At 41.6% G+C, this 21068-nt stretch overlaps 1 protein-coding gene across 5 annotated transcripts in view; it reads left to right on the top strand.

The window, feature by feature from the left end:
* Positions 1–21068, top strand: part of PPP2R2C (protein phosphatase 2 regulatory subunit Bgamma) — a 378716-nt gene that overhangs the window by 347050 nt on the left and 10598 nt on the right. For all 5 annotated transcript variants that reach the window (XM_043972712.1, XM_043972715.1, XM_043972714.1 and 2 more), the window contains 2 exons: positions 15789–15958; positions 20496–20587. In XM_043972712.1, coding sequence (XP_043828647.1) covers positions 15789–15958; positions 20496–20587 — 262 coding nt within the window. The remainder of the gene's footprint in view (positions 1–15788; positions 15959–20495; positions 20588–21068) is intronic.

Raw genomic sequence — 21068 nt, 5'->3', positions numbered from 1 at the left:
ACTGACCATCTGGTCTAAACTATTCCCCCCAAAGTATCATCACTGCAATACACTCCACAATTAGTTGAGCTTTTTATTTTGGCTTGAGCCAGCATCTCCAGACACTATCCTATCCTTCAAGGCCTAGCTCAAATCTTTCTCATTTTATGAACTTATACTCGAGGTAAATGGACTGTTGTGTGACTGCAGGCAAGTCACTTAGCCATTCTAAGCCTCAGTTTCCCATTCTGAAATGGATATGATAAAACCCTCCCTGATTGTCTCATGAGATTGTTGTGCGATTCAATGGAGGCATTTGATGTGAAAGTGTTTTGGCAAAAATATAAAGTACTATATACTCTTACAGTGTTGTTAACACTTGCTTGGTTTCATTGTCTATCAGTTATGATGTAATAAGGACTTCTAATATGCAGAGAATTATGGCAATATAAAGAAGTTTAAAACATTCCCTACGGTGTTCTTAAAACACTATGGTGATGAGGAAAGAGACTTGGATTCTGAAGACTTTGATTTGATTTCTGGGTTCTGACACTTTTAGCTTTATGATCTCTAAAGTGAAGATAATTATACTTGTGTTCCTAACATCACAGGGTCCTGAGCAAAGGATTTTGTAAACTGGAAAATGCTTCTTATAAAAATGTGAATTTCTATTCCTTCCTTTAGTTGGGAGGACGAGGGTCCTGTTGTTCCTATTTGTTCTATCCTTTCTCAGGTTGGGAGGTCCCCTCGGTGAGAGGTTTCCCTGTGATCATTGACTGCCTCTCCTTGAACTGCTTCCCTCATACTTACCCTTGATTGCTTGGGAGGGTCTAGTTCTACACTTGTCTTCTCACTCATTCCCACTGAGCAGCCAGCCATTAATCCTTAAGTCTCCCCCAAAACACACTTCTTTCTTGGTTTTGCTGATCTATGCAGCAAGGTAGCATAATGGGCGGGGCCCTGGACTTGGAGTTAGGAATAACTGAGCATTTCTTAACTGCCTGAGCCAGGGAAAGTTTTTTAACCTCTCTCGGCTTCAGTTTCCTCATTTTAAAAATGAGGATAATACGATTTAAGTTGTAGGTGGTGTTGTAATCAAATGAGATATGTCATGTGCTTCTAAGCACACTGAATCAGCTGGTAGCCCTATTGTTTTTGGAGAGGAAAAATCAAATGATCAGGGGGGAGGCAGAGTATAGTCACTGAAAAGCTAGGAGATAAGGATGAGGGAGAGTCACCTCCAAGGCAGAGACTTCAAATGAATTGAGTGTGACAGTTCCCACAGGATGCCACTGTCCAAGTAAGAAAGTCAAGTGTCAGTTGAGGAGGTAAGAAATAGAGCAGTCTCCTCACTAATCAATGGTTTTTGGTTAATAGGCCAACCTTGTCTTGGATGTGCAGGTTGGCTCAACCTTGTGGTTTTTAAAGGGATACCTAGACAGAGCCTGCACAGTTCCTTAATAGGAAGTGTTTTCAGCATGCTTAGAAGTGCTTTATGGTATTGCTTTGGGTCAACAGTATTGGAAAACCAGAGCCATTTTCCCACTTATTTTTTATAAAATGTAGGGCAGATACACTCTGGTCCTCTCCACGTGAGCCAAACTGCTACATCTTCCCTTCAGGGCCTCTTCTTCGCTGCTACCATCAGCTTAATCCCCCATTAGCTGTGTTTCCCCACTTCTTTTTGTCGGTCCTTCATTCAAGGAGGACAGATGACATCACTAGGGTAATTTCTTCACTTGTGCATGAATCGGACATGAGTGGAGCAGAACCGAACAAAGTCCTCAGCCTCTGTGTCTCCTCCAGAGTCATCAAAGTCCAGTGGAAAGACTTACTAGGGGTCAGTGACTAGTGCCCTAAGTTCCATTTAACCACAACATTGATTTCCTTTTATAAAGGGCTGTTTACTTCAAAGATATTGAAAAAACAAATGTATGAACATTCTCTCAACCCCTCCAGGGCCTACACACATACAGCCTCATTCTTATTCTGTGTAAGGGTGCGTTGGGGGGAAATTAGACTTGTAACTTAGCTCCTGTATAATATTGGGTCTCTGCAAATTTATATCTAGATGGAAAGAAATAGGAAGCCACTCAAGGTTTTGGAATAGACAGATAGCATGATTGTGGTGGTACTTGGGAAAGGTTACTCACATCAGCTTCCTTACTTGCTAGCCCTATACTGGAGTCTGGAGGCCTAGCTTCGCCCCCTTATGGTGTGGGCACTTACTTTACCCCAGAAATGGGCTTTATTCTTCAAACAGAAAATCTTTTCAATCTTTTTATGGTTGTTCTTAATGATCCATCTTAATGCAAGAAAAATTTGCTTTAAATTGAGGAGCTAAGAGAGAAAAAGGAAAGTAGAATTGTGAATTGTGAGGAGAAGGGGATGGAAAAAAGTTGAAGCAGTGGGGATCTGAGAGAATTGTAGTGGGTTGAAGCAGTGGATTGCTTATTGGGGATGTCTTCTTGGGCCAGTGCCACCATTTATCAATGATAAGCGACATTAGACAACTCTCAAATTAGAAGGTTGGTTGTAACAAACTCTGAGATCACCCCCCATCCCCAGATGCAAGCTTTAAAATTCCATGATTCTACTTAAGTTCCTTGATAGAGCAGAGAAGTACTGATACTTTCTATCCAAGACAGTTAATATTATTAAGTGTTGTTGCTGTTGTTGTTTGTCCTTCATTCTCAAAGAGGACCATGACATCAGGGCAATGTCATGACTCGCATTGAATTGGATTTAAGTGAAGGGCTGTGCAAGGTCACCAACCTCACTCTCTTCTCCAAAGCCATTTGGGTCCAGTGGCAAGCTAGACATCAGGATGACTAGAGACAGCCCTGGATGTTTTAAGGAAATTGGGGTTAAGTGACTTTCCCATGGTAACACAACTAGTAAGTGGCTGAGGTGAGATTTGAACTCAGGTCCTCTTGACTCCAGAGCCAGTACTCTAACCACTGAGCTACATAGTTGCCCCTAATTTAGAGTATTTACAAGGATATGCCTCAATCCTAGTAAGGCTAGATAAAGAGTTATTTCTGATGTAAGCCTCTTAGGATCAAAAGTCAATCAACAGATATTCATTAAGTACCTACTATGTATGTATCACTGGGGACACAAGTTCAAAGAATGAAATAGTCCATACTTTCATGGAGCTTGCCTTCTGATGAGAGAAGACAACAAGGATATGTATAAACATACACAGAATTAATTCAGAGAATAAATATGAAGTAGTTTGGAAAGGAGCGTGCTAGCCATTGGTGGGGAGGAGCAGTCAGGAAGATGGTACTTGACCTGAGTCTGGGAGGAAGAGAAGCATTCTATGAGGGATGATGTGCACCATGCAGTTTTCGTACATATTACAGGTACATCTCTATAGGTGAAAGAGGATATTCTAGGAAGCAATGGATAATGGATCAAGCACTGGGCTTGGCATCAGGAAGATCTAGCTTATGTGAGGGCCAAAATTTGATATACAGAGCGTTATTTGGGTGATGCCTTAATAATAGGGTCCCGGAAATATAAGGGACCCTTTTAGGTTTAACCTCCCCTCTGAACTGCCCTTTTTAGATATTTCTCCCAGGCCAATAAGAAAGGAGCCTCTAAGCTTTAGTTCACAAAAGGATCAGATTTTATTACTTGGGAATTAATTAAACAACAAAGGTGAAACTAATAAAAAATCAAAGATAAGGAAATAGGAACATAGAAATACAGATATTCTTAACTCTAAGCTTAATCCAGACTCTTTCCAATTTAGCTAGTTCAAAGGAATTTAGGGTTTTCCGTAAGTAACTCACTGAACCTGAAAGTTTACAGTTGCTGACCAGAGACAGCAGTCACCTGAGACAGAGCACAAACACGCACCACGCACCACACACCACCACCACAAGGGCCCAAGCAGAAAAGCCGAGTTCCGGAAAAAACCCTATCATTTTTGAAGCAGCCTGCCTCCCTTTCCGGAGCGTTCAATCTCCTCTCCTCCAAAAGGGAAGATCCTTCAAAAGCTGCCTTCCTAACCTTGGGGTGGACCAGGTGTGGCCCCCTCCCAAATGAGTTAGCTAAAAACGGGAATATTAATCTTTACCACAAATAATTTTTACCACAATTAAAATCCTGCCTCAGACACTTACTGGCTCTGTGATTCTAGGCAAGTCATTTAACCTATTCCTCAGTCCTTAGTTTCCTCAACTATAAAACAAGAGGGTCGGACTCAGTAGACTCTAAGGTCCCTTTTAGCCGTGATCCTGGTTGTCTGAGGTTGGCCTGCTCAAACTTCAATTACCCAGGAAAATCTTCTGTTCTTTCTCCCTTCCTTCATCTTTTCTTCTTCTGGAGGTCAGAACAGAAGAGAGGAGGCTAGGTCTGTTACCTAGGTCTAGAGCCAGAGTCCCATGAGTGTCTCCATCTTGTCATCTGTAAGATGAATAGCTGATAGCCAAGGTCTTTTCCACTCAAAATCCCATGATCCTACAGTGGCTCCTGGAATGTGGTCTGTTCCCTAGGCAGGAGATATTTACATTCTCTTTGAATTTTAGCCAGGAGCTAAGACCAGCTCTAATTCTGTAACCAGCATAGCACTCTACACTTGGTGGGCACAAAATGAACCTGAACAGACAACCAAGGCGGTTATATTGCTATGTCTATGGAATTGCTTACTTTTCTTTTCCCTTTAATTGTCCCTAAACAGGTGGTACTTGAATAATATCTCATTTCTCCCATATGTGCACAGCAAATGCCTAAAAGCTGTTTTGCCTCAGGGTAGCTATTTTAAAAAATTGTCATCTTGGTTCTTGAAAAATTTGATCTGTATTCTTTTTCTCCATTGGTAACCTTTATTTTTTTTTTTTGAAAAACATGAATAGAAGTTCTTAGAACAGAACTGACAACAACCAAACAACCCTGGGGATTAGTGAGTACTCTTTAAGAACTAGACTCTTCCTCAAAGGAGGCAGTTTAGTATAATGGAAAGAACCCTGGATGTTCAGTGACATGTAGAAGCCTATTTGGGAAGAGTTGTGCCTTTAGGGACAATAGGCCAGAGGAGAAGGTCTTGGTGGTGTTTATTAACTGTGTTGACCTTAGATAAGTCTCTTAAAAAGAACTTCAGGGGGGCAGCTAGGTGGCGCAGTGGATAGAGCACCAGCCCTGGATTCAGGAGGACCTGAGTTCAAATCTGGCCTCAGACACTTGACACTTGCTAGCTGTGTGACCCTGGGCAAGTCACTTAACCCCAAGTGCCTCACCCCCCCCCAAAAAAAAACAAACAAAAAACAAACAAACAAACAAAAAAAGAACTTCAGGGCTCTAATCCATCCATCCATCCATCCACCTGTCCATCCGTCCATCCATCCATCCATCCATCCATCCATCCATCCATCCATCCATCCATCCATCCATCCACCCATCCACCCATCCACCTGTCTATCCATCCAACCATCAAGCTACTCATCCACCCACCCATCTGTCAGTCTGTTGTCTGTCTGTCTGCCTATCAAATTAGGACCCTATTGTCTCTGTGGTCCCTTTCAGCTTCATATCTATGTTCTAATAATCCTCTGAATGTGGAGGCAGAATCCCAAAGGATGGGCATGGCTAAACAGTAGTAGATTCATCAGGACATCATTTCCAGGCCTCCATTGGTCCACAGTGAACTGTCCCTCACCAGCAACTAGGAATCTAGAAAGAAGTACAGAGTGAATCTTGTGCCATACTGAAAACCTGTAGTTTTGTAGCCATCCTGTCTTAATCCAGTCTGTTTCCCATGGGACCCAGGGAGCAAACCAGAGTCCTGTACTCTATGTGACTGATAAAGATTATTCTGCCATTCAAACAAAGAGTTGCCAGACACACAAAAAAGCCTGTGACAGATGGTCCTGGGCTGATTTTGCTAATTAATATTGACCTTTCAATATGAATGACAGCTATTGTAGGGTGGCAGAGAAGGAAAGAAAACTAGTCTTTCCATGTAAGAATCTTGCCTTGAATTCCTGTCTCCATCCTCACACAGGTGTTTTCATTCCATAGTTGGAACAAAAGAGATTAGAATTGAAGGAAAGGCAGTAGGGGAGAAAAGTCACAGTGAGGAAAGGACATTATTGTAATTAAGTAGGGATTTGGAACCAGCTCATTTGATCAAAGACTCACCAGGAACTATCCTAGGCTCTGACAGGGGAGCAGGCTCTGTCTCCCTTCCTGCTCACCATCTCCAAACCATGACACCTACTATACACTGCCCCCTTCCCCATACTAGTTCCTTTTTGTTTGTCGATTACTTTCACTAGAATGTAAGCTCCTTGAGGGCAGTAATTATCTAGCTTTCTTGTATTTGTTCCCCAGCTCACATATAGCAAGAAGCTTGGTATATAGTAAGTGCTTAATAATTGATTTATCCATTTCTTTTTCTTTTTTTCTTTTTTTTGGGGGGGGAGGGCGGGGGAGGGAGGGCAATGAGGATTAAGTGACTTGCCCAGGGTTCACACAGCTAGTAAGTGTCAAGTGTCTGCAGTTAGATTTGAACTCAGGTCCTCCTGACTCCAGGGCTCGTGCTTTATCTACTGTGCCACCTAGCTTGCCCCAAGTCTAGCAGCACTTTCTATCTGAATCTCACCAACTAAGCCTGGTTTCAGTTTTTCTCCCTAGAGAAGAGCAGGGGATTAAGTGGCTAGGGCAGGGCACCAAGAAACACTATGTAATGTCAAAGAATGCAGAGAATTCAGTTCAGCAAACATTTATTAAGTACTTTGCCATACCCACATACAAAGAAACAGATGACACACTCCCTGCCTTCATGAAACATAGTCTCATAGGATAAGACAACAAACACAATGTTATAATATGATAAATATGTTAAGGGAGTGCAAGGCAAGGTTTCCTGTCAGAGGTGGCATTTAAATTGGACTTCAAAAGATAGGGAAGGGATTCAACAGGCAAGGAGGTAAAAGAAGGGCATTCTAGGCATACAGCATAGTTTGAGCAAAGGCCCATTAGTTGGATTTCATTCAAAAATCTTAAGGGTCTCAGTATAACTAGAATAGAGGTTATACTTAGGGGAGTAGTGGGAGATTAGACTGGAAATATAAGTAGGGGCTTGATTGAACAAACCTTCAACTACAGCCATCCAGAAATTCATCCTGACCCCCTGGAGCCTACCTCCTATAATCTTCCTCCCCCCCACCCCCATTCTTTAATCATAGCCATTGCTAAAGATGTATGAAGACCATTTCACACCCACCCAGGGAGTGGAGCAAGACTCTTGCTCTCCAGCCCTCAGTGATGATGGTGCTATAAAATGCCTAATGAGAACAAGGAACTGTTGCCAAGGAAATAGAGAGTGTCATGAACTCCTTAATTATGCAAAAATCATTCAAATTTAATCAGAGGAAGAGTCCTGCTGATTCATATCCCAACAACTTTCAAATAATTAGAGGGAAAAAATCATACAATTGAATCAGTCACAAATGATATACGATTCTGAAAGGTGTTTCTTTAAACTCTTGGCAGCAAATAATTACTGCAAAATCCCCTTCGTTATTTAATCAATTATTGCAGAGACCTTGTTATCTTTTATAAATGCTAGGGCTGGGGGAGTAGGGGGCTGGAGGGCTCAAAAAAGAATTCTCTATTTCATTGTCTTTTGGAAAATGAATTTTTTTGGTACCAAACATTTCACAAAAATGCGTGTGTATTTGTGTGTGTGTACACACAAACATTTCACAGATTAATATTATAAAATATAAATATATGAATGTATATGCATAGACATTTATATATTTATATTTCCCCCTATACATTCTTTTATAACCATTTCAAAAAAGCAACCTGGAAAGAACACCAGACTTGGAAGCAAGAGATCTGGATTCAAATCCTAGCTCTGACACTGAGTTTGCAAATCTCTTGTCTTATATATGAGGAAACTTAAGACCAGAGAGGTTGGACAACTTCTACAAGGTCATGTAGACAGTTAAGTAGAAGAGCCTGATTTCAAACCTAGGCCCTCTGGTCCAGAGAGGTGCCCTTTCCCTAGCACCACGCTGCTTTGTGAGCCATAACAAGTTATTTTAACCTTTCTGGGTCTCAGTTTCATTTGTAAAATGAAGCTACGTGATGGGGCAGTTAGGTGGGGCAGTGGATAAAGCACTGGCTCTGGATACAGGAGGACCTGAGTTCAAATCTGGACTCAGACACTTGACACTTACTAGCTGTGTGACCCGGGGCAAGTCACTTAACCCTCATTGCCCCACAAAAAAAAATGAAGCTATGTGAGATGATTTCTATGTAGCATTGTAATGTTGTTGACTACAATGATAAAGCAGTATGTGAATATCAATAATTATTGTTATCATGTCCTTTAACAGCTTTTTCAATCAATCCAGGGGTTTTTAACCAGAGGACTGTGAACTTGTTTTCTAAATCGTTTGATGTTTTAAATGTACAACAGTATTGTGATAACTGTATGACTGCATTTCAATGTAATTGGCTTCCTCTGTAATCCTGTTTTTTATTTTATGCATTTAAAAACATCATTTGGAAAAGGAGTCAATAGGTTTCACCAGATGACCAAAGGTTGTGGGGGGAGGCTATGACTTCTCCCAAAAAAAAGGTTAAGACCCTGTGGTATAATATTTTTGTGATAAAAATCTTTTAATTTGATTTTTAGTCTTTAAAATTAAGAAGTATTCTGACATGGACAAATATTTCAGTTTTAACACAAGTCAGTCCTGTAACATATTTCTACTAATCCTTAGCTATAGATTTGACTCTTCTCAAGATCTAGGGACTCTTTTTTTTAATTTAATTTAATTTTTTGATTGATAAGCATTTATTTTCTTTTGTTGCCACCCTCTGCCAATATAAAGTATGACATGGGTTTGAATTTTGGGTTTGCTGCTCAGTGACCATGGCCAAGTCACAACCGGTCTGGTGGATCTCAGTAAGTTGAGTGTCTTGGCCTAGCTGAATTCTAGTCCCTTTTAGCTCTAGGTCTTAAGCCTCATTCTCAGCAGAACCTGACTTGGAACAATGGCATCCAAATTGAACAGATACAGATATTTTGCCATATCCAAAGCATGATGCCAGGCCCCACTTAAATAGTTGTGGCATTAATGGTTTAGAAAGAAAAAACAGCTGTGTGACTCACAATCACCTCTGACAACTAGGTGAGGTGCAAATGCTTTCCTAAACCCAAGGCAAGGCCCTTTTTGTTGTTCATTCGTTTCAGTTGTGTCCAACTCTTAGTGACCCCATTTGGGGGTTTCTTAGCAAAGATACTGCAGTGGTTTACCATTTCCTATTCCAGCTCATTTTATAGATGAAGAAACTGAGGCAAACAGGGTTAAGTGACTTGCTCGGGATCTTATAGCTAGTAAGTATCTGAGGCCAGATTTGAGTTCAGGTCCTCCCATCACCAGGGCCAGCACTCTATCCACTGTGCCACCTAGCTTCCCCAAGGCCCCTTGGTGCCATATATACATATATATGTGTATATACATACACACACATATATATACATACATATATGTATATACATATACACCCACATACATATATATGTATGTGTATATATGTACACACACACACACACACATATATATATATATATATTTGCAAATGCCACAGAAATCTGTAGACATGGGTATTTGGATCATTTTGGAACTGTGTATGTGTAAATATGTATGTATATACCTATATGTGTGTAGTCTAATATATATAATCTAATGGGAGGCAGGGGCTGAAGGGAAGAAACAACGAATATACAAGTAAGCTTAATACAAAATGCAGCAGGATAGGACCATCCATCCCCTTGGGTGGCTGACATCGTATGAAGTACTGGCTAGGGGAGTCATACAGGTCGATAAATTGAGAGGCCAGAGAATTATGTAAGAGAGGAGGGATTGTCTTAGAAAGAAAGACTTCTAGCTAGCTGCTGAGCCCCTCGAGAAATGAATGAGAATGCCCCAGAAGCCAGCAGATAACTGCTACCGGACCTGGATAGAGTGAGACAGACAGATGGAGTGAACCTCAGAGGAAGAGTGATTGATTGCTGAGTGGTTGCAGCAGGTGGAGAGTCCAGAAGTGGCAGGAGCAGGGCAAGGGCTATGCCAGTTTCTTTTATATTTTTCTGTTCCAATCTCTATCCTTCCTTCTCCCCCTTCCCTTTCCTCCATCCCTAGTCTCTCCTTTGACATTTACTAGTTGTGTGACCATGGGCAAGTCACTTCATTTATCCAAGCCTCAGGTTCCTCATCTGAAAAATGGGCATAATAGCTATAGTACCTATCAAAAGATGGAAGGAATGAAGAAGGACAGGGTTTAAGATGTTTGCAAGCTTGTTAATTATGGAGCAGTAGAGAAGATGAGCTTGGATTGGGGGTAGGGAGGGAGAAGATTGAACAGGACAGGTATGAAGGAGCAAAAACCTGAGGTCGGGGAGGCAGGGTTTGTTCATCCATAGCTGCAAGTTCAGGATCACAGTGTTAGGGGGAGCGTAAGTGGGAGTGGAAGTATTTTAGCTATGGGGGAACGAGTCCAGGAAGAATAAGAGTGAAGACCAGTGATAAGAAGGTTCAGAGCCCACAATTTGTGTTGGTACAACCCCCAGCTGCCCAATTGGCCATGTTGTTGTGAACTGGAGAAAGGCTGGTAGTGTTGTGGCAAGTAGCCTGTGGTGCCCTTGAGCTGGTCCAGAAGTGTAATGAATCAAGAGGTGGCTTGTCCTGTCAGCTTCCCAGCCATGGGCAGAGCATGGCTCTGTTGTGTTTGTGAACTGAATTAGCCTTTGCCCCCATGTTCGTTAAAGAGAAAAAACAAAACAAAATAAGCAGGTGAGTCACAGAGCCTGAGATCTTTATGTAAAAGGAAATGTCCTGCCAGTTTGTAGCCTCCTCCCCTCTTCCCCCAACTCCCAGACTTCCTCTTGCCTTATTTTGACCAATAGGTGACTCTCACAGTACAGTCTCCCTTCTTTTCTCTCTATGGGGACTTAAGGGATTCTTTAAAGTTCATAAACCCACCCTGTGGAGTCATGCGTCTAGGTGATCTAGAGGTAGCCAGAACTGGGCCTAGAGTTAGGAAGACCTGAGTTCAAATCCAGATTCACACACTTATTAGCTGTGTCATACTGGGAAAGTCACTTAACTGCTATGTGCCTTAGTTTGCCCTTATGCAAAATAGAGATAAAATAATAGCACCCACCTCCCAGTATTGTTCTGAGGATAAAATGATATGTGCATTGCCAACCTGAAAACATTACATAAATTCTAGCTATTATTGTTGTTATTGTTGTTGTCAGTCATGAACTTATCTGACTAGAATTTCAAACAGACCCAGCAGTTGTAGGATTGTGGACAATCTCACCATTTTATAGTCAAAGAATCTATCAGGCAATACCTACTATGTGCCAAGCATTACGCAGGGGGCTGGTGATGCAGAGACAAATGTGAAATGATCCTTGGCCTCAAGGATTCTCTAGATGAGGGAAGAGAAAACACTAAATATATATCTAGAGATGCACAAAACTGATATACGGGAAAAATAATTTTAAAATTAAGCAACAGAACTAGGTTTAAAACAAAATGGTAATAGATAACTACTAGGTCATTTAGTGAGGAGCACCAAGAAGTAGAGAATGTGGAAAAGATTGGAGTTGCTAGTTATCATCACATGTAATAGATCCCATTTATATAATGCTTTAGTATTTATGAATCACTTTCCTGACACCAATCCTGGAGGCAGGGAGTGAATACAAGTAAATATTATTACCCTCATTTTACAGATAAGGAAACTGAGGCCCTGACAGTGAAAGGTGCTTTTATTTTTCCTTCGGGGCGATGAGAGTTAAGTGACTTGCCCAGGGTCATACAGCTAGTAAGTGTCAATTTGTGAGGCCAGATTTGAACTCAGGTCCTCCTGAATCCAGGACTGGTAGAAGGTGCTTTCTTGCTGTCATGTAGCCAGGAAGTGTCTAGGCAATGACCTCAATGCAGAACTTCTTACTTCAAACCCAGTGTACTTTTCATTGTACCAGACAGAGCCTACCTTCAAGTATCTCATTTTTCAAAGATTAAAACAACAGCAGTGACAAATACTGAAGGTCATGGTTGCTCCCAGGGGGAAAGTAACTAGTCCGAGGTTGCCCATGATGCTTATGACAGGATAGGTCAAAGACCAAGGTTCCTCGATGTCAGTCCACAATGTTCTACTGCTTCTATTCACCTTAGCCCCAGCCCAGGTGTTCAAGTTCCAGTTCTCAGTCCCCCCCCTTCCCTGTCCCTCCCACCCCAAGTGCCCATGGCCTGGGACTCAAGGGAAACATGATTTAAGAGCATGTGCCACGGTGAGAGTTTTTTCCCCATAATGGTAGAACTAACATGTTTTCCATCTGCCAACTGTGATGGGTTTAAAAAGCCAACTCCCTGACAGCCTTGAAATTCAGAAGTGAGTCAAAAATTCTTCATAGCCATAAATAAGAAAACCTTATTGGGTCCTTCTCCCCATCCTTTAGCAGGGACTTCAGATCATAATTAGGAGGATGGAATTTCTGCCATTTGTAATACACAGTTTGGACAGATCCAAGAGAAGAGGTGTGAGGGATGATAATTGCGTGGCGCTCATCAGTCTCCTATTGAAAATCTGACAAGATAATTACCCGATATCTGCCCTGCTGAACATCTCAGGGAATTTTAAAAGAGCTATTTAAAAGCATTTGTTTAAACGTCTGGCAAAAGATGAGAAGTTGTTCTCTTTGAAGTAGTTCATTTTCCTTTGCACTGCATTTAGTAGGGTGTGCTCAGCCACACGGGGTCTCCTCTATGCTTATCATCTGAATCAAATGGCCTTGTCATTATCAGTTGATCTTCTCCAAAGTCTTGGGACTTGGATTCATAAGCTCTGGATTCAGATCCTTCCCCCAGCCCCCATTAACTAGGTGAGTCCTTCCTTTACAGGTTCTGTTTCTTCAGTGGCAGAATGAGGATGAGCCCTACACCACCCTCTTTACAAAATTATTTTAAGGATGAAACAAGATATATGCAAACACCCTTTGTCAACTGGCAGTATGTAGTACTTAGAGGTGGCTGGGTGGTAGAGCGGGTAGAGTGCAGGCCCTAGAGGCAGGAAGCCCTGAATTCAAATCCTTCCTAAGACACTGACTAGCAGAGTGACCCTAGATGAATTACTTAACCTCTCCCTGCTTCAGTTTCCTGACCTGTAAAATGGAGATAATAATAACACCTACTTCCCAGGGTTGTCGTAAGGTTAAGAGAGATGTTTGTCAAGTACCGTGAAAACTTTTGAGCTTTATAGAAATACTAGCCATAGGGGGAAGCTAGGTGGCACAATGGATAAAATACCATCCCTGGATTCAGGAGGCTCTGAGTTCAAATCCGGCCTCAGACACTTGACACTTACTAGCTGTGTGACCCTGGGCAAGTCACTTAATCCTCATTGCCTGGAAAGAAAGAAAGAAAGAAAGAAAGAAAGAAAGAAAGAAAGAAAGAAAGAAAGAAAGAAAGAAAGAAAGAAAGAAAGAAAGAAAGGAAGGAAGGAAGGAAGGAAGGAAGGAAGGAAGGAAGGAAGGAAGGAAGGAAGGAAGGAAGGAAGGAAGGAAGGAAGGAAGAAAGAAAGAAAGAGAAAGAGGGAGGGAGGAGGACTAGCCATTATTAGCTTTACTATCATTATTATCCTCATCATTCTATGAGTATGTATTGGGTGGCCATTAGGTGCCTCGCACTGCCAGAAGTCATTCATATCTGGTGTGTCTATTCCATGAGCCCAGAACTCTGTCAGATGCATCTTGGTATCTCCTCAACTCTGTCAGATACATCTTGGTATCTCCTCCAGCCCCTGGTACAGGATCCTACACATAATACTTTCTGGAAGCTATTATTATAGAATCATAAAATACAGTTTTAATAAAGAGCATTCTTGGAATTTATAAATTTAGGTTTCATTCCTGCTAGGAGATTATTTTTTGTTTCCTCTCTTAAAGGAATGACTCAAGCATTTATTAAGTGCTTGCTGTATACAATGCACTGTGCTAAGGATTGGGTATATAAAAAGAAAAGTAAGCCAGTTTCTGCTCTCAGGGAGCTCCCATTCTAACTAGGGAGACCAACACAGATAGGAGCTTTGAGCTAAAAGTCCAGTGAATGGCCCATTGTTCACTAGAATACAGTGCCAAGGCAGAAGTTAGTGCATATTTTTTGGTGTTATCTCCATTCATAAAACCACATCCGTTTCTGACATTGAGCCATTTGATGGTGCCAAGAATGTTGGTGGTGGTAAGAGCTTTCATCTCTGGACTTTCAGTGGCTGTGGCTGCTGAGGAGGTGGGACAGGGGTTAGGGGTGGTGCTCTGCACCTTCAAGGGACAGTTGTCATGTCTTATATCCATAAGGATTGCTTCCCTAGATGAGGGTGAGGAGGAGAGGTACAGTGAGTGAAAATGGATGAAGGGTCAGTAGTCTGTGAGAATTGATACATGCTGATCCTGAGGTTCTTGGATTGTGTTATATGTGTAATGGAAAGAGCTGGTTGGTTGTGGTCCTTTGGTCTCAAAGAAGACCAAAATAGCATCACTCTCAGAGTCAAGTTACAGTGTTTCCAACTGTGGCTGATCAGACCAATTCGAGCTCAGAAGGCTCCCCCACAGGTCAGGCACAAATAATCCTTGTGAACATTGGGTTATGTTATATGTGTAATGGAAAGTGGATTCAACCAGGCTTTAGAAATCCTGAATTTGAGTCCCAGCTCTGCTACTTAGTTGCTGAGTGACCTTGTGCACAAGCCTCCTTGCCTCTCTGGGCCCCACATTTTCTCCATCCACCTGATGAGGAGATTGGCATAGATGACCTCCAATGTCCCTGTTAACCTGCTTTTCCTCCTCATAGAGAGGATATGAAGAGGTAGTTCTTGGGAGAATCATAAACCATATACAGGAAGATAATATCATCTATGGTCATATCCCCTAGTTAAAGACCTTTAAGGATGAGAATCTCATTACTCCTTGATGCAGCTCATTCCATCTTTGGACAACTCTCTTAGGAAACTTTTATAGGCTCACAAGACCCCAAGGGGTCATTGACAAAGACGATAGGGACTAGGCCTTTCAATTCAATATATCTGTGCAGAGTACTGTGCCAGATACTAATGGAGATACAACTTGGAGAGAAAACACAGTTTTTGCTCTCATGGAGGTTAGAGTCTAATAGGGATATAGGACAGATGGATGGATGGATAGATGGATAGATAGATAGATAGACAGACAGACAGACAGACAGATAAATAGATAGATAACTATCATGTACAGTGTAACAGGGGTGATCAGGGAGTGCCTGATTTGCTGGACTGGGTCACCTCCCATAGATATAGATATGCATTTTGGTCCTTTGATGAGGAAAATGTACCTTACCTCAATGACACAGGGAATGCCTGATGGGTCTGCTATGTCATCTCACCAATGTTCATGTTGTTCAGCAAGGAGCCAGAGAACCTGACCCCCTCCATAAGAGGTGCCCCTATCCAGAAAATTAGGGATTCCCCAAATTATCCTTACTATGACAACATTCCATGATATCTGAACAATGAGTGTGAAAGCAGAATACATTGGCAGATCTGAAGAATGAAAGATCCTAACTTTGCTTAGCATTTAATGAGTTCAGTAATACTCTGTAAACACTGAGAATATCATTAACTTCAGGGATCTGTGAAGGCTTCCTGGAGGAGGTGCTATTCGAATAAACTATGTCCACTGCCAACCTCATGGAGCTTCCTTTCTAAGGTCATTGTTCTTCATTTCTTTGCCTCTGCAGTTTTTGAAGAACCCGAAGACCCCAGTAACAGATCCTTCTTCTCTGAAATCATCTCCTCGGTGTCAGATGTCAAATTCAGCCACAGCGGCCGGTTCATGCTCACCAGGGATTACCTCACGGTCAAAGTTTGGGATCTGAATATGGAAACAAAGCCTATAGAAACATACCAGGTAGGACTATTGGCCATTTCTTCCATTCAAGAACCCCGATGCTGCTGAAGGTGCCCCTAGTAACAGATGCTCCATGATGTGTCCCAGGGGTGTCAGAGGTATTGTGGTGTAGGAGAACAAACTCTGAATTTGGCGCCAGAGAACTTGATTCCTTTACTAGTTGAATGTACCTTTGATCAAGTCCCTTTCACTTCACTCAGCCTCAGTTTCTTCATCTATAAAATGAACAAGTTAGACCAGTTGTACACTAATGTCTCTCCTAGCTTTAAATCCTATGATACTATGTCCCTGGGTGATTGGGCAACTCCAATGGACAGAATTAGGGCCACTGAGGGGAAATCACAGGACTTCAGGGGTCAGCTCAGTATGACCAGTAATGGAATGGCCTGTATTGTCAGGAAGTGGTCTCCCCATCACTGGAATCATGTAGGCAGAATCTGTAGAGCCACATGTTGTGGGTATGGTAGAGGGGACTCGTATTTCAAGTAGAAGTTGGACCAGATGATTTCTAAGTTCCCTTCCAAGAGCAGCTAGGTGACACAGTGGATAGAGTGCCAGGCCTGGAGTCAGGAATACTTATCTTCATGAGTTCAAATCTGGCTTCAGACCCTTACTAGCTCTGTGACCCTGAGGAAGTAACTTAACCCTGTTTGTCTCAGTTTCCTCATCTGTCAAATGAACTGGAGAAGGAAATGGCAAACCACTCCACTTTTTTGCTAAGAAAACCCCAAGAGTCAGGTGAAAACAACTGAATAACAACAACAAAAGTCCCTTTTGGCTCTAAATCCTATGATTCCTGGTTCTTGGGAGATGCCTTCATGCTGATGGATAACTGATGCAGGAGGGACTCCTTGAGTAAACCTAGAAATATTACCCCATAGAAAGAGAATCACCTTGTCCATTCAATATAATTCAGATTCAACAATCATTTATTCAGTTTCTACTGTGTGTAGAACACTGAACTTGACACTATTGGGGGAGGGAGGTGAATGCAAAATTAAATAAGATACCTTTCCTGACCTTGAGTTGAGTAGGAAGATGAAACAGGTAACTATAATATGGGCAAAAATATGTTAAGTGCAACCAACCAATCAATCAACAAGCATTTATTTATTAAATACTTACTATGTGCCAAGTACTTAACCAGTAAAACTAAAGTGAAATCCCTTCCTGTTCTGATTGTGATGGGAGAGACATTATAGACATCAAGAGGTATGTGTAAGGCACATGCAGAATAGATGAAGGGGAAAGCAAGACAGGGTAGGGAAGGAGGGGACCAGGAGGTTCTGTGGGGGTTCAAAGGAGAAAGAAAAATCACTTCAGACTAAAGGACTTAGGGGAAGGCTCCATGAGGTCATGGCATTTGACCTGGGCTTTCAAAGGAAGTATTCTAGTCACCCTATGTATTGGGACCCAAAGACCTGTGCTTAAGTCCTTGTGCCCAGGTCATCCATGACTGACCCCTTCCTCTTTGTGTGCCTCAGTTTCCTTGTGTATAAATCGAGGAGGTTAGGCTACATGTTTTCCAAGGTCCCTTCTAGGTCTGAACCAAATGAATTGAATAGGATTTGGATGCGGGCACAGCTGGGGCAGAAAGTTATTCCAGGTATAGAAAGTAGCAAGTGAGGAAGGGAAGTATGAAAAGTGGTGAATATTGCAGTTTGGAAAGAACACGATGCCACAAATCAATTCAACAAACACTAATTGAATGCTCATTGTGGAGAGGGCACGGTGCTAGGAACTGGGAGAAATGCCACTGGAGCTCAGTTTGGTAAGGCTCACCCTGCACAGATGTGATAATGGCCACATATCATAGAACGTGATGAGTATATATATAAGAGATGCAAGGTGCCCTTTGAGGTGTGAAGAGGAAATTATCATTTCTGGCCTGTATGTCAGGGAATCTTAAGGACAGGTGCAGACATTTGACTTGGACCTTGAAGAATGGGTGGGATTTTTAACAGGCAGAGATAGTGGAAGGAGAGGATGGGGTACATTTCAGGCATAAGGAATGAGGGGAAGGGGAAAAGCATTCATATAGCACCTTCTACGTGTGAGAACTGTGCTAACTAACTGCTTTACAAATATCTCATTCGATCCTGACGACAACCCTGTGAGGTATGTGCTGGGGTTTTCTTTTTTGGGGGGGGATTTTTTCTTTATTTTTTCTAATTATATGTAAAGATGATTTTCAATATTCATTTTTGTAAGATTTTGAATTCCAAATTATTCTCCCACCCTCCCTTTCCTCACCTCTCCCAAAGCCAGAAAGCAAACTGGTATGGGTTTTATATTGCAATCATACTAAACATATTTCCACATTAGTCATGTTGTAAGAGAAGAATCAGAACAAATCGAAAAAAAAACACACAAGAAAGAAACAACAACAACAAAGCAAAAACAAAAGGGTTATCACCTCAGGGTTCTCAACAATGGAGAAGCCTTGATCAGAAGTTGAATAGCCCAGCTATTATATGTACTTCATGGCTTTGAAGCTTTCAGAAAATGATAAGAGGTATTCATCATCACAATGATAGTTGGCATTCATATAATGCTTTAAGGTCCTGCCTTGAATATACTATCTTATTTGATCTTCAAAACAACCCTATATAGGATCTATTATCCCCATTTTAAAGATGAGGAAACTGAGGCTGATAGCTGTAAAATGACTAATCTAGGATCACATAGTTCATGAAATTCTGAGGTAGGATCTTAACTTCGGTCTTCTCGACTCTAGCTCCAAAATCTATCTACCATGCTGCCTGGCTGCCTGGACCCATTAGGCAGCAATCTGTTCATTCCTCAGGATCTATAGGGAGCAAGGCTAAGAATACCAGGGAGACCACCTGTACAAAAAAGGCATATACAAGAAACATACAGAGCAAATAGAAGAACAAACTAGCAGCTTGGGGGAGTAGGAGTGCTCTGGAGGTTCAAAGGAAAAAGAAACATCTCTTCAGGGAGAAGGAAATCAGGGAAGGCAGAGTCATTTTCCATCTTTTGAGCCTCAGTTTTCTCTTCTATAAAATGGAATTGAATTTGACCACTTGGTGAGCTTTGAGGTCTAACATTCTGTGACCCTTAATCTTGGGCTCTTTCCACTATCCCACACTGCCTGTGATGTTCTCTGTGCATCCAAAGCACTTGGCTCTCTACCCTATTATCCCAGGAACATATTTTTGGAGAGGACTAAGATAGCGTGACACACTGTGTCTTAGTGTAATGGCCCATCCACACAGAAATAGGACAGCAAGATGTAATTTATTTCCATGGTCATTTTCATTAGATATCTAATTAACTACTAATCTACTTGCTGACTTGTAATTAATCAGTTTACAAATGCCTTTCTATCAGACTAGATTTCTATTTAGGGTCTTGGTGTAAGTGAACATAATGATGCTTTCTCATGTAAATCTTCTGTGAACAGAGCCAGGAGTTCAAGTTCAAGAACTGGATGCTATTATCATAAAATGGTGACATTGCCTTCATGAAATCTTAGGGTCACAGAGGACAGCTAGGTGGGAAAGTGGATAGAGCACTGGCCCTGAAGTCAAGAGGACCTGAATTCAAATGTCACTTCAGACACTTACTAGCTATGTGACCCTGGACAAGTCACTTAACCCCAATTGCCTTAAACATCTGGGGCCATCTTCAGTTGTTCTGATACATATCTTGCCACTGGACCCAAATGGCACTGGAGGAGAGAGTGAGGTTGGTCACTTTACACAGCCGTCCCTCACTTAAATCCAATTCAGTGCAAGTCACAACATTACCCTGATATCATGGTCATCTTCAAGAATGAAGAACAAACAATAACAACAACAGAATCACAGAAAGTTTAAAAATCTCAGAATTATAAAATCATAAGATCTTGGAAATCCAGAATCATAAAATCAGAGTCAAAGACTTATAAAATCATTGAAGATTCTAGAATCTAATGCTCTTTTCCATTATGCCATGTTCTGTTGAACTGAGTTTGAGCCCGAGAGAATTGCTTATTATTAGTAAGCTCTGCCAGAATCATAGAATTATTCAACTATAGCATCCTAGACTCACAGGCTTTTAGAACCATGAACCCTTAAAGATGGAAAGATCTCAGTATGCATGATACATGTATACAAATAATTGTAATACAAGTTAGAATATAATAAATGCAGAAGTGTAACCTTGGCCAAGTCACTGTTTCCATAGACCTCAGTTTCTTTGTGCGATATGAGGGATAGGACAAATAAGCCTCTGAAGTCCCTCCCAACTCTGGTGCTAGATTTAGATCCAGAGTTCCAAACTCACAGTTATGGAAAATTTGAAGAGGGATAAATCCCCTCCAACTGAGGCTCCCTTATTTGACTCACAATTCATCTCCTCTGTAAAATGGGAGAAATCATACCTGAATTACCTATCCAGCAGAGTCATGGTAAAGGAAAGGGATTGGATAAGAAATCACTCTACAAACATTAGTTATGACATTGGAGGGGTGGTGAATTATAACAGATCCACATTCCATTGGAGAATAACCAGGTTCATTTTCTCTTACCAGGTTCACGATTACCTTAGGAGCAAGCTGTGTTCCCTGTATGAAAATGACTGCATTTTTGACAAGTTTGAATGTGCCTGGAATGGATCTGACAGGTAACTCTGACTCCATCCTATGATTCATTTGACCCAGAATGAAAACCTCTGCAGTACCCCCTGCTTGTATTGGCTGAGATCACCTCTCTGGAGTCTTTATTACCAAGGTTTTAGCTACCTCTTAAGAGGTTCTATCCTGGTTGCTGATGACCTTGAGCGAAGGTTTAAGATAGCAAGCTCTTTTCTCAAATGTTTCCACTATCCCCACCACCCTGATCACACCTCCCAAACTCCTGAGTTAGGTTCTGAGTTTCTCCAAATCTTCACTGAGAGCTCAGCAAGAACAATGTGAATGCTGCAACAAGCTATCAGAACAGTGGCCAAATGAGGTCTTTGGTGAGATTCATTATTCTCATTGTGTGTGAAAACAAACAAACCACCAGCACTAACACCGACAAATCAGGTAGACAGGTAGGATGGCAGCAGACCAAACAGGTGCTAATGGACAAATATCTGCTGAGCCCCTGCTATGTCAAAGGCA

Source organism: Dromiciops gliroides, chromosome 6 (assembly GCF_019393635.1).
Source record: "Dromiciops gliroides isolate mDroGli1 chromosome 6, mDroGli1.pri, whole genome shotgun sequence".
NCBI lineage: Eukaryota > Metazoa > Chordata > Mammalia > Microbiotheria > Microbiotheriidae > Dromiciops > Dromiciops gliroides.
The sequence above is the reverse complement of the archived record's forward strand: the minus strand, read 5'-3'. Positions and strand labels throughout refer to the sequence as shown.